General features: G+C 27.4%; 1 protein-coding gene across 1 annotated transcript; it reads left to right on the top strand.

The window, feature by feature from the left end:
* Positions 1-327: 327 nt before the first annotated feature.
* On the top strand, positions 328-13612 carry LOC112599405 (BCL-6 corepressor-like protein 1). Its single transcript, XM_025346308.1, has 4 exons — positions 328-476; positions 1922-2449; positions 11640-11810; positions 12011-13612. The coding sequence occupies exons 1-4, from the start codon at positions 462-464 to the stop codon at positions 13397-13399; spliced, it is 2103 nt and encodes a 700-aa protein (XP_025202093.1). The 5' UTR covers positions 328-461; the 3' UTR covers positions 13400-13612.
* The last annotated feature ends 1828 nt before the right edge of the window (positions 13613-15440 follow it).

The following is a 15440-nucleotide window of genomic DNA, read 5'->3' as shown; positions in this document are numbered from 1 at the left end:
ATAATAGCACGGGCGTGATATCGTGTTCGTCGGAGGGCGATGATGCAATCTGGGTGAGTGAGAACGAACCGTGAAGTAACAATGGCGGGGCCGCGCGCTGAAAGAGACCGAAGCGCCCCGGCAGAGGTCAACCGGGAGCGCGCGGTGAACGGCCCCGCACGCGTGTTGGGAAATGTCCCTTGGACTGCAGTTAAGTACACCGGCGTAGTGGAGGTGCACACGATATTGTATCGTACACACACGATACATCGCCCCCACCCAGATACGCCGTTTGCCGTTTTCGAGGCCTCGACGTGTCCGTATAAAATGGATATTGCTCGACCGATTTGGACCACACAAGATCCACCGACCAGTGCGAGGTATACCTGAAGCACACAACATTGCTATAACCAAATCCCCGAAGCCACGACTAGGTTTCGTGTACTACGCCTATTGAAGCACGCGGTGAAAACAACTCAAACATGCAGCAATTCTGGGTAAGTACGGAATAGAACAACTGTAGATTCGGGATCTTAGAATAGATTATTAGTTCACAAATATGCAACAAAAATTACCCAAAACAAAATGTGCACTTGAACCAATTTTATTAAAATGGAATTATTGAAATTTTATTTATAAAAATGTGTAAATAATGTCAATATAGATATATTATATAATAAATGCGAAGCTTTTCACCGGGAAAAGCACACAGTATTTGATAAATATTTTGCAATGATAGTGTAATATAGGAATTTCTAATTTTATGATCAATTTTTTTTTTTACAGAATAATTAAAAAAAAAATCACTAAAAAATAGAAAATTTATAAATATTATGATATAATATTTTTAAAATACAATTTTAGATTTAGATTTTTTGATCCAAAATAGAACTATATTCTCTAGTTTTTATTAAACTATATAAAAAAAAAAACATCTAAATTATAGAGCCTAGAAGTCCCCTAAGCTTAATAAAAAATATTATAAATTATAATCGAAATTTTTAAATCTGCACTATTAGTATATTATTATAAAAATGGTCTTAATGTCTTACACACCAAACGTATATTATTTTGTAATATAGTTTTTACTATCGTTCAATACAAAATTTAAAAATATTAACCATTCACTTACTATGTTATTGTTAATATAATAAATTAATAAATATTAAGTTAAACTCTTGTACACAATGTTATATAAGTTATTCGAGTAATCGAGTGTTAGTATTTTATACTGCAGTCGAGTAATGTAACTATATGTAGGCGGCAAAGACTAAAGCTGTGTTTAAAACAACACACTGTGTACAATACGAAATACTAAGTGGGTATTATAATTAATTATACCAAATTAAAAACTTGTAACTGTTTTTCACAGTTTTTTTTCTTCATTTAATTTTTTATTGATATTTGATTAATTTATATATATTAATATATTTCGAAATTGTAAAAATACCCTTTCTGCATAATATATAGAGATTACTGGCAAAAGTCAAAATCAGGCAAAATTCGAATTTTCACAATACTTGGGTATTTCGTCTTTTTCACTGATAAATCTAGTAGCAATCAACTGCATATGGGAAAAACTGTAGTGACTTTAACCGTAAGGTTTTATTACGATTAATAGTTACCATGTGTAGTCAATTTTTGGTTGTTTAGTATTTTATAATGTTAACTGTGTTTATATAAATCAATAAGGTACTCTATATTATTCATATGGAAACCATAACTCATTCATGTTTACGTGTTTCGTTTAAATGCATTTTATAGTGTTGTGAAGAGGGGGGGGGGGGTGCTTCATAGTAATGCAAATTTCAATATAAATTGTGCTGTACGAAAAAATTTATTTTTCAATCTCTCTAACTATGTATGCTATTAATATAATATGATTGTATTGTATAAATTCATAAAAAATGTTGTAATGTACGGTTTGTGTTTACTGACGCAGATTTCGATATTGTTGGTGAGTGTCGGCGCGTCCTTAGTCTGCGCCGATGCCGTGAAGGCCGCCGCCGCCGCCGAGAAGCCAACAGAAAAGAAGCAAGGCAAACGAGGTCTCTGGGGTTTGGGCTATGGATACGGCGGACACAGCGAATGGGACGGTCTGTCCAACTACGGTCTGTTAGGTTCGGACCACAGCTATGGACACATCAGCTCTGTGCACGTCACCAAAGAGGTGCCAGTCATCGTTGATCGACCGATTGTCGTTCCAGTCGAGAAACACGTGCCATACCCAGTAGCCGTCGAGAAACCCGTGCCATATCCCGTGCACATCGAGAAACATGTCCCGGTGCCCGTAGACCGTCCTGTGCCATATCCGGTCAAAGTACCCGTCAAGATCCCGGTTGCCCATCCTGTGCCCTATCCGGTGTACGTACAACAGCACTTGCCCGTCTACGTCAAGGAACACCACGGCCATGGTTACGGTACCTACGACTTCGGTCACGACCATGGTTACGGCTTTAGCAGCAGTTACGCGATCCACCACTGATGGTGTTTTTATACGCTACACAATTCATCATCATCATTATTATTATTTATAATATTATTTGCTCGCCCGTTCATGATGCTCCACCGTCGCGTCGTGTTATCAATAACCGTTTGTAATTAATTGCCTTTTATACCTATTTTAATGTGTAGGTATAGATTATTTTATATATAATAAATTATAAGTTATAATTATAATATTATGTTATTTTATATAACCCCTGTACGTGGCTTCAAAAAGATTGATTTCTATTTGTAAAATTTGAATTTTATTAAGTTCACGACCGAAAATAAATTATTTTATATATAAATATTTACTATAATAACTATTAATATTATATCCTAGGCATCGCTAATCGTGCCCGAGGATAAAATGATATACACTTTTTTAGATTTGTATCCTGTATTTTTAAGTACCTACCTATTTGTACATTCAAATCATAAAAACGTGGATTTTAACAATTTAAAATTATCAATTATGATTTTATTATACAGTACACTGACTATAATTGAAGGAAAATTTAATAGTACAAGTCTACATACATGTTTGATTTGGCTTATAATTTTCTAACTTGATTCCAAAAAACAATCTATAATGGTACTTAACGAAAATCACTGTCAAATTGTTATTTTATACCTACTGTAAATGTAATGCCCAATTACATGAAAAGTAAAAGATGTTTTTGTCCTCTCATCTTTTCATAATAGCTGTATATTATATTTTCTAAGTCGGGCTAAACAAATTATACAAAAACGTCAACTTTATTTCAAGATTTAAAAATTATTATTTTTACATAGTTAAAATTTTAACTGAAACATTTTAAACTTAAAACAATTATAATTTTTAATTTGTTTTACTAAAATTTAAAAAAAATTGAAATTAGAATTTAATTTATAAATTTAATGACGATTTTTCCACAGACGATTTTTGTTTATATTATGCTATAATATTATACTATTATATGCAATTTGTTTTGGATTAAAATCAGTTTTAATTATCGTACTCGTGTTACTAGGTAACAGAAAAATAAATTTCTAATAGCAATATAAATATATAATAAAATATCTTAAGAAATATACGATTATGGAGTAGGTTGATACAGTGATAATTTGAATGTCCGATAAACTCGTCTTCGCTCAGTAGGTACTAGACGGTAGATACATTCGTTTTTGAGTGCCATGATTTTTCACTAAATTCAAATTTAACATATTCATTACAGTGACTTACTGTGCGAAATTGTACATTTAACACCTAGGCACTAAGTATCAGATACTTTTATAGTTTTGATTTTTAAGATTAATTTTAAATATTATCCATAAATGTAATAATTATTAGCAGGATACGATAAAAATAAACATAATGATAATCTTCAACTAGGTCGTGCAAATTACACTTTCAATTAACACATTTCACATTCAAGTATTTAATGTATAAAATTTGTCATGAAAATTTAATCGGTATTTAACATTATTTATAGGATTATATGAGTCCTGTTCTGATCAAATGCGACTACTTTGGTAGCTATCTATATAAACTGCATTCAAATTGTACAATCACTTTAGTTTAATGTCTATTATACTTTCTTATTACAGGAGCTATTACAAATTCTAACCGATAAAGAATTATTAATTTATTGAATGTCTCTGACTTGAAATTTAAAAAAACAACTTTTTCAAATTTTTTACCGAAATTATTAATATTTAATTTCATTAAAATAAAACCATCATATATATTATATACCTATATTTTACATACATTTTCACTAAGCAATACATATTTCTTATCTCATTCAATATAATCAGTTCATTTTTCTTCTTGTTATTGTGTTACCATGTCGGGTACTTACTAAACACTGAAAATTAAATATTTCCTACATTGTATAACGATAACTAATAATTAGAAAATACATACTACAATAAAAATGTAATGACCATGACAGATTCAATTCCTTTGACTTAAAAGTTAAATTCCTTTAACTTAAACTAAAAATTAATATTTTAAATATAAATTCATGATTCAGTTTAAATTAATTTTTTTTAAAATTAACTACATATACGTTTACATGTATACTTATATAAGAAATCATTGAGTATAGGTACTTTAAACAAATTAAGTAGGTATCCATGAGTAAAATTTAAAAATATTAAATATCAATAATAATATATATTGATATAATTATTTATATTAAATAGAAAAATCAAAAATTATTGTATGGTTTATTTAAAATGTTTAACTAAAAAATGTAATTAATATTATATTAGACTAATAAACCTAGTACAATGCATAAAAATACCATCGCATACAATTATAAATACAAAAAATAGTTACATAAAGCGTAAAGTACAACGCTAAAAATATCTATACAAAAATATTCAAAATAAAATTTAATATCTTAAATTGTTTCACATTTGAATCTGTTTGATCTCACTAGTTACGATTTGTTGAATAAAATTTATCGATATTCAAAATGATTAATTTCATAGCTATTATTGATTAATATTAAGAATAATCAGTCTTCACTCATCAGATTCAAATTTTGATTTATTTTTCCATTTTAAATAAATATTTTGAAGAATAACTTTAAAACATTTTACATAGCCTACATCCAATAGGTAGATAGGTAGGTACTAGAAAATTACATATTTTCTTTAATTATTTTAATATCATTGTATACACAGTACAATATACTGCAACATATTATACATAATGTCTATTGTTTAGTATTCTACGTAATAAAATATATATTTAAAATATTCACTTTTAAATATGACTTTGTCTTATTAAATTTCCAAATCGTTATTCTTGTAGTAGCCATTAGGTACCAAGTATCTACTAGTATATATTATATATATTGTATGCATTATACTCTTATTGAATACCTTTATTGTTATTAGTTCTATTAAAAGATGTATATTTAAATAAGGTTTTTTCATAAATAAGCAAAAATCTATTTTTTAATATAATACAAAAAAGTAGTAATTTTCAAACTTACTTAGAAGTTAACATTAGTCAAATTATAATCTAAGTGAATAAACTACTTATTGTTTTATTTTTAAAGTTAAAACAAATATAATTTATTATGTTTTAAACATATTAATTGTAAATTGTAATACTCTTGAAACCAGTTTAATTTAAAATCTTGGTAAATAATAAGTTATAAAGGTCATCACTATTTGTTATTTTAGTTTAGTGAAGTTTTCAATAAATCTCGTTAATAGTTACGCTTTCACTAAACTCCCATAATTTAAAACGATATTGCCTCGGTGACTTTGTCTAAAAAATTGTCTGAATCATCAAATATATTAATTAAAAATAAAATAAATAAGTTATGTTTATAATTCAATTTAAAATAATAATAATCTCAATACATGAGATAAAAAAATTATAAAAAATATAATTAATGATAGATTAATGAAAAATTTAATTTTTTTCAAAAGTATTGAATAAAATATTTACTCGATAATATTTTTATAAATATATATATTATGTTAATATATATTGAGTCGCGTTTTTTAAATATTTAATTTAGCACGTAAAAGATCAGAAGTCCATGATAAAGGGCTTAGATATTTAGAAAATATAGGGTCAAGATGATTTGAACACTTAATAATTTGTAAAAATTATTTGAATATAATAAAATATATTAAATACTAGATTCATAACAATATTTTCATTACATATTTTATATTTTTGTAAATCCATTTTTAAGTACCTACTATTATCTTTATGTTAGGATATAAGTACATTAAAATAATTTAAAAAATGTTGACTCGAATTTTTAAGAACATCGATATTTAAAAAAAAAAAACATCTGCTTAAAAATATGTTAAGTTGCAATGTTTGTTTTCGTTGGAAAAAAAGAAGTTTGTATCACTATAAAACACTAACTTTTTTTTAAATATCTTTTTAATTAGTGTAAAAAATATAAATAATTTAAAATATAAACACAAAATGTATCTACCTAAAATTAGATTCTTGTTTTCCGTAAGATGAACTTAGAAAAAATATTGGATAATTATTTAGCTTACATTTTAATTTCATTCATCAATATTTTTATGCAGGTACCTTATATTTGTATAACATTTAAATTGGACAAACAGTAAGTATAGCATTTAGGTACAAGTTATAGCTAACACAAAAAGGTGTATAACTAATTATATGTATACATTATTTGAAAATAGTATGTGTATTTTAATAATATAAATACCCTTATAACGTTTCTACCAACTTTATCGACAATTTTAATTTAATTTATTTTAATGATTTAAATAGTTAAAAAAAAATCTAACAATAATAATAATAATTTTACTTGTTTTTAATTAATTAATAAAAATCAATATTTACTAAAAATTTAATAACAGATACGAATTGAACTTTCGAAATAAAACTGTATAATCATTAACAATTGACAATCGGATACAAAAAAGCATATGTTTTTGACATGTCCCAATAGTTACTTGCTTGTAAATGAAATAGAATAGAGTTAAAGTAGTTTTTAAAATCACCGCAGAATGAATCAATGTAATATAATTACATCATTTATTATAATACAATGATAAAAAAGGCAAAATATAATAGCATATGTAACATATTCTTGGGAATCCTTGAGATTACATAATAGGGAAACAACTTCAACGACATCCGTTACGAGCAGGGGCATATGAGACGACAACCGCCGCAAACTAGTACCTATGTTTTAAAATAGTAAATACTGAAAATTGAAATATATAATATAGGATATTAAATACTACCTAATATAATTTATTATAAATACTATTGTTATAGTAATCAATGACAATATCTATTAACTATTGTTTATTACAATAACAATAATTGTAAGAGTTATAAACATCTGTATAATATTTACTGATTAGCACATTAGAATTTGAAAATTATAATAAAAATTATATGTATATATTTTTTTAATAGGTTTGTAATTTTTATAATATAAAAAATAAGTCTAGAACTAAGGACTTCGTGCTCTAAGAAATCTTAAAATATGTATACATTTTAGCATTTATGCCCTAAGAAATTATAATATATGCTCTAAAAATATGCCAAAATTCTAAAATAGGCTCTTAAAAATATTTTATTTTTTATTAAAAAATTAAAAATTATTAATTTATTTATTATTAAATAAGGCGTTTTTAACTTAATTTACATAACAAAAAAAACTGTACTTGTCTAGAATATTACAATAACCATGTTCACGTCAGACGATATTAACAGACAAATTGACATCAACTGACCATATTCGGAATATTTCTATCGACTATGTTTTTCATAACATACAAGTACTCGTAATTTTATTGGGAAAAAATACGATGGATAACTTATTTAATTATTTATATTTAACCATTTTATTCTATGTTTTTCAATTTCTATTAAATATTTTATGGTATACATATAAAATATCATTCATTCATTTTTTTTTTTTTAAATAAAATAGTTAAAATATATAGGTACCAACTTAAAATACAAGTATAACGAAATATTCACTTTATAGGGTCATAGTAATTCTAAAAAGTATTTCTTTGTCTAGAACTTAATATGTTAGTCAGAGCAAATAGAATAACTAAAAAGTTATTTTAGACAACTTTTTTTATGATCATAAATATTACAAATTTAGTTTGTCTTTTAAAAAGAGGAATGGCTGTTGAATATGTCACAGCATAAATGGAGTTTTTTAAAAAAATTTAAAAACAAAGATAAATTGTTTTATTTCTAAAATAATCAGATTCCTTGGGTATAGGTACATACAATTTAAAATATTAAATAATAGTGGATTTAGTTATAAAAAATTAAATAAATTATAAATATGTTTTAATAATATTTTCTAAGAAATGGAATTACCCCATACAGTGTATTTACAACTTCTAATTTTTATCGAAACAAGTTATTGATGAAATTTGATTGAAGAATATGTTATTTCATGAAAAAAAAAAAACAAGAAAATCCATTTATATTATGACTTTCTATAAATAAAAATTATCATATTTTGAACTAAATTGTAGACAAAAAATTATACATAATGTCATAATATATTATAAGATTTACAATTTATTAATTTAGGTATACGTTAATATAGACGAGCAAAGACAATTCTGAGTTTCTAAAAAAAAAAAACATGTATTTACTTAATTAAAATGTATAACTACTTCCGAATAAAAAAATACATATTGATGTGCCTTGTTTTTTTTGTATATCCAACGATAAATTACGAGAATATATTTTGTTAAAAAATCTATTTAACTAGGTTTTCTAGTAAACAGAAGGCGGTATAATAATTATGGACTAAAAATTTTTAAGCTTTGCGAGTTCTATTAATTTATAATATTTGAATAAAATTCCGAAATAAAATATCAGTCTTATTAAAATATAATATAAACTATCTGAGTACTTTATAAATATATATCATACCTACATGCAAACTAGTAATACTTAAAGTAAAACAATCTTGATATAAGTATATTTATTTTAAAATTAAAACTTGTATTGAATTAAAAAAAAATTTTTTTTGCTACAATTTAATATTTTTATACTTAGTCAATTGATACATTTAAGGTATGCTGTAGCTTGTTTGTATATACACATATAATATATCATGCTAAAGTTGGTAAACAATGTAAAATAATATAAAACTAACAAAATAAGAATATCGATTTAAATGTTATTTATATTGAACATTGTTTTTTTCTTCGGCCAAGAAACATAAAGGATAACTAAGAAAATCTAAAGTTTAAAGAAAAGAATGATAATAAGAGCACATTTAAGTCTTTCTCGGTGTAGCTTGTTAAGGTTTTAGCATTCCAAATAGGTAGATACTCATATTCGATTAATATTTATAAAAAATAATGTAATTAATATTTAATTTTAGTTGCTGATCTTGTGTTAGTCTTACTACATATTTGGAAATAACTGTTCTTATATTATATTATTACGTTGACACATCACACGACAACTTATAAGAGTCCACTCTCTAGTTTTTATATAATATTACTTTATGTATAAGTCAACAGACCGGAAATATAGATTACAAAATATATGACTTTTTTTCTATTTGTTTATACTTATATTTTTCCGACCGGAATTGCTAGAACTTGATTGTTTCGACCATAGAGGACATTAAAAGTGTAACATTAGAAATCGTCTATCGATCTATCAATCTATGTAATATGTAATAAATGAATAACAATATCGATTCAAATAGTTGGACTAGAAACTATGATATTATACAAATTTCAGCACCTAAAGTTGTGTGTAGTACAAAATTTAAAAGTGTACTTTAAACAGTATTTATTATGGTAAAATATTACAGCACTATTTAAAATCATTGATTTATTTGTATAAATCAAAAGATTATAATATAATAATATATAATACGATATGCTAATAAATAATAATTTATAAGAGTAAATTAAATCAATTTTTTTTTTTTTAGTAAATTAATACTTATATTAATTAATTAATAAAAATTTAACTTTTTTCACAATAATTACAAAATAGTATATTAATACATATTATTATTTAATTTTATATTATGCGTTTTTTGATTAAAGAAATCCACAAGCATTGGAGCTAGTTTTTAGAGCATTGATTTACTATTTAGATTTGGCCGATTCGGGACTATGGACGAAGTATAAAAATTTAGATATTTTAAGGACTGATATATTTTAATTAATATTATATATTATACATATTCAGGTAATTAAAAAAAAAAAAATGCTTATATTTTTAAACCTTATAGTGTTTATCTGTCAATATATTTAATATCTACTTTAAATTAGGTATAATTTATCTATACATTATTGTAGTTTCATATAATTAATAATAATTAATAAAATATTACAATTTTTATAAGCTATATAAATAAGTCTTATGTGACAATTTTACATTTTTGTAAATCATGAACATTGAACAGTTATTAAAGTTTATATTATGTACGACGTTCGTATACCTACCTAAATAATAAAGTATTTGAGATGAGTACATAAGATTTAGGTAAGTATTAAACAAATTATGTAAATTATCATAGGAAATCAGGCATAATTATTTTATTTTTGTGTTTAAAAAAATATTGAACAATCGAGTATGATATTAATTTATAATATAAACCTTATCATAATTGGAATATTTGATCAAGGATTTGATGATTATTTTTTAAATATTTAAAAGGTGTAAATCAAAAATATATTATAATTTATAATTAGAATGTTACATTTTACAGAATTTTCAATTTTTCTGCCTCAAAATAAATACATTTTAAAGATAATTTAGTTAATAAAAAACATTATTTTTTGTAATTTCATTACAATTTTTAAGTTTTTACTTTTTAAATGAGCATACATTTTTAATTTCATACTACAAAGTAGAACAGTTTTTTTTTGTTTGAAATTTCAATATTATACTAAGATTAAAATATATTTAAGTTGATTCATAAAATTGATAGTTAGTTTCAAATCCAATTTATACGCATTTATTAAAATTTTCAGAAAAATATTCTTCTTAAAAATAAATTTCATAAGAAAAAAAAAATAGTAAAAATATAATTTTGTTTTCAAAAATTTTGTCTTGCAATAAATTTAAATTAAGTAAAAAAAAATATTCCCAAAAACATAGTACATCCCAAGGAAAATGAGTAGGTATTTGCGTTTACTATGCATTTCATAAAAATCGCTTTATATCATCTATTACTTACCTATAAATATGAATTTAGTGTTGTTAAAAATGAAACTAAAATTGTTTTACTTAACATAAGGTAATTCGAATTTCGCTCTTTCTATTTACCACTCATCAACCAATTATTAATTCACGTGTTATTGTATCAATCATTACATATTTACTCAGCTAATAACATTATTAAAATTTCTGAACATACTAATTTCGTATTAACACATTATAAAGATGTACCTACACATAAACGTATATACTAGGCTGAGAAAAAAAATGTGAAATTGTTGCCAAACTCGTCAGACAGACATGGACGTGGGTACAATATACGTATAGTATGTTATACGAATATTACCATTGAAATACATCGGTTACACAATTTCGGATACAGCCGGGTGACATCTTCGAAATGCAATGACTATAATCGCGAAAACTGGTCCTGTTCTAAACTGACCACCCCACCATGACGTAACTACGGTGTGTGCGCATATTCTTGTCGCGGAGAAAGTGTCATATGGATGATTACGGACGATTAACTAAGTCAGAGGGGAGTAATGAAAAAACAGTACCGGTATCTCAGCAGAATTATAAAAACCCTAGCGAACCACTGTTTGGTATCAGTTGTATCAGTGGAAATCATACAGATACCATCATAACCATCATCATGAAATTCTTCAAGGTAAGTTGTGCACCGCAAAAAAATAAACTTAGTAAAACCTAATCGTATTTATTAAATTTACAATTCCCAATAATCCGCGGTCGATAGTTTAATACGAGCTCTTTTTTTTTTTTTTTTTTATATCGATTTTTAATACGTTTAAGTTTGTGTGGACCATTGCTATCGGTTGATTATACTTAACATTTTTTTTTCCACTACAGGCTTGTGTTGTCGGTTTGGCTTTAATAGCTCACTGTTTCGCTGAGGATGCAAAAACCGATAACAAACAGACCAACAAGAGGAGCTTAGGTGTTTCGTCGTACGGATTCTCCGGTCTGTCCGGATACGGCTCCGGTCTGTCCGGATACGGCTCCGGTTTGCCCTCATACTCGCCGGGCATCGGCCTCGCCTCCCCCATCAGCCACTCATATGCCGCTCCCTCGAGCTACGGATACGCCGCCCCAGCTAGTGTCGCATACTCTGCCCCGATCGGTCTTGGATACGCTTCCTCCGCTGGACTCGGATACGGTTCTTCAGCTGGTCTCGGATACTCCGCCCCGATCGGTCTCGGTTACGCCGCTTCTTCCGGTTACGGAATAGCTGCAGCGCCGTCTTTCGGTTATGGTAGTATCTCAGCCGCTTCTGCCGTGCCAACCAGAGTCAGTACTTCCAACCACGTCGTGTCCGTGTCCGTACCACAGCCATACGCCGTCCCAGTGACCCGCCACGTGCCCGTGCCGGTCGCACAACCCGTGCCAGTGTCTGTACCCAGAGCCGTCCCCGTCAGCGTACCTCATCCAGTGCCCGTCACCGTGAACAAACCATACCCAGTCGACGTTCCCAGGGCCGTTCCAGTCAGTGTACCACACCCAGTCCCAGTCCCCGTTAGCAGACCAGTGCCATACTCAGTGCCACAACCGTACCCAGTAGAAATCCAACAAGCTGTCCCATACTCCGTCCCGACCCCAGTCGTCGCACCAGCTCCAGTCTCGTACGCCGTCGCCGCTCCAGCACCAGCAACTTACGCCGTCGCCGCTCCAGCCCCAGCAATCGGCATTGCCTCCGCCCCAGCAATTGGCATCGCCTCCGCCCCAGCTTACGCATCTGAATCTTATGCCGCACCAGCAGCTAGCATCGCTTTGAGCTCACCGTCTTACGCTTCTGAGTCGTACAGCGCCGCCGCACCGTCTTACTCTTCTGCGTCTTACAGCGCCTCCGTTCCATCATATTCATCAGCGTCGTACAGCGCCTCCGCTCCATCATACTCATCAGCGTCTTACAGCGCACCAGCCCCATCATACTCTTCCGCGTCTTACAGCGCCTCCGCTCCATCATACTCTTCCGCGTCTTACAGCGCCTCCGCTCCATCATACTCTTCCGCGTCTTACAGCGCCTCCGCTCCATCATACTCTTCCGCGTCTTACAGCGCCTCCGCTCCATCATACTCGTCGTCGTCTTATAGCGCACCCGCTCCATCCTACTCGTCGGCTTCGTCCGATTACTCCAGTATCCAGTCCGGCAGCGGATACAGTTCATCGTCAGGCATCAGTTCCTCGTACGGACCACCGTCGACAAGCTACTCCGGCAGCAGCGGATACAAGAAGTATTAAATCGTTCACTATCCTCGATTTGCGTCAGGACGTACGAACTCTATTAGTTAGGTGTTCGTAATACTTTAAAACTTTTTTTTATAAAGTATATTATACTTATGATGTAGATATACTGCTTGTTAATGTTTTGTACTTTCACAACTTTTCATACATTTGTTATGTTAATTTGAATTCATCGTGTCATTTATTAAATAAAAATAAATACGACTGAAATTATTTTAATATTTTATCCTACCTAGTGTCTATAATTTTCATACAACAATAGCAATAAATAGACAATTAATGTAATAAACATTAAACGTATTAGATGGTATCGATGTATAATATTATATTATATTACCTATTTCCAATTATCAATATTATATAAATAAATATATTATTATATTGGCATATTGTATCACTGTACTAGTGTCATAAATAACATTTATTGCCATGTTTAAAAATTCAAAATTGGTATTTAACTTGATTAGAATCAAATAAAATTATGTAATGCAAGTCACATGCAAATAATGTAAACCATTAAATTATGATAATTATTAAAGTAATAGTTATACCAATACTACATAACTGTACCTAATACAAAAATACAATTTTTTTTTAACTACATAATATAAAAGTTGATATAAATTTAATTATTATTTTCATATTTAAATGTAAATAAAAACATTGAGTTCACATTAAGCTAACACTATATTAATTAATATATTATACTTATTAGTTAAAAAATAAAATTAATACTATCAAATAACACCATTGGTGTGGATTGTAAACCAAAACATTTTAATAGTTATTCATATCAAATTATTTTATGTATAATATATACATTTCAGGACTACAGGTAAGTAAGTTTCAATGGTAAAAAATTGTTGTATAACTTTTATTATTTATTAACAAAAATATATAATTAAAATATTCAACTAATAATATTATATTAATACATAGGTTAATCTATAATGTAAATATTACATGAAATTATTGATTACATTTTTTATGCATTTATCAGTATGGCGTCATTTCAATTTTTTTTAGTAAACCAATATATTTTTATGTACCCAAAAATCCTGTTTATAATTTATCTATTTTTAGGCAAACCAACTTAAGAAATGGGTTTAATCACAATAATATTAAATTTTAAATATACATAATTTAGACACCATACATGATCCAAATTAGGATATTAACATTTAACCTTTGTAAATAATATAACATAATTTATTATTTAGCAATTATAAACAATTTATATAAAAATTCAGTTTAATACAATGTCAAGTTAAACAAAAAATTTCAAAATATAAACTATTTAATACTTAACATGGGATCTAAATATTATTTATTTTTAAGTAATTTAAAATTAACTCTTTTATTACATTATTGGTTTTAAAATTAATAATTGTACCATCCTATAACAAAAAAATGACAACTAGTTTCACATCATCAACAATAATGCAATGTACAATTACATTTATTAAGTGTTTGATATGGTTACAACGAACAAACTTACTATGTCTATTGTCTAGTCATAGATTTAAATCGAAAGTTGCAACTTAATAAATTTCAATTTTTGTTTTTTTTTCTTTTAAAAGGTGAAACAATAGTTAAAAATAATGATTTTCAAGAAGAAATAAACTAGGGTTATTTGAAAGTATTATAATTATTATTGGTGCAAGATACATCTATCTCATAATTTTAGTAATTAAGTTTAGTGTTAAAATGTTATTAAAGTAACAATTAACTGATAATTCAATGATTTTCAACCATGATTATTATTGATTATATCGTTGAAAATTAAAATTATTAAAATTATTAATTTCTATCAGTAAATGTCCAATTACTTACTACCATAATAATAATGCACCAAAAATTGTTTACTCAAATTGCCTTTCATAGAAAATAATTCTTTATAGACTATTCTATATTTCTATAGCTTTATGCTATAGTAATAATTCAAGTTTTTAAATAATTAAAGTTTAATAACACTTAATAAACAGATATAAATTATTTAAAAATAAATTTACTAAAATATTCAGAAGAACCATTATTA

This window comes from Melanaphis sacchari, unplaced genomic scaffold (assembly GCF_002803265.2).
Source record: "Melanaphis sacchari strain LSU unplaced genomic scaffold, SCAv2.0 Contig50_pilon_pilon, whole genome shotgun sequence".
NCBI classification, from domain to species: Eukaryota; Metazoa; Arthropoda; class Insecta; order Hemiptera; family Aphididae; genus Melanaphis; species Melanaphis sacchari.
Note: the sequence above shows the minus strand (reverse complement) of the source record. Positions and strands in the feature narration are given on the sequence as shown.

Coding starts and splice junctions, on each gene's coding strand:
- LOC112599405 (XM_025346308.1), top strand. Junction 2,450..11,639: donor ACGGCTTTAGCAGCAGTTAC/GCGATCCACCAC, acceptor TCGCGGAGAAAG/TGTCATATGGATGATTACGG. Junction 11,811..12,010: donor TCATCATGAAATTCTTCAAG/GTAAGTTGTGCA, acceptor TTTCCACTACAG/GCTTGTGTTGTCGGTTTGGC.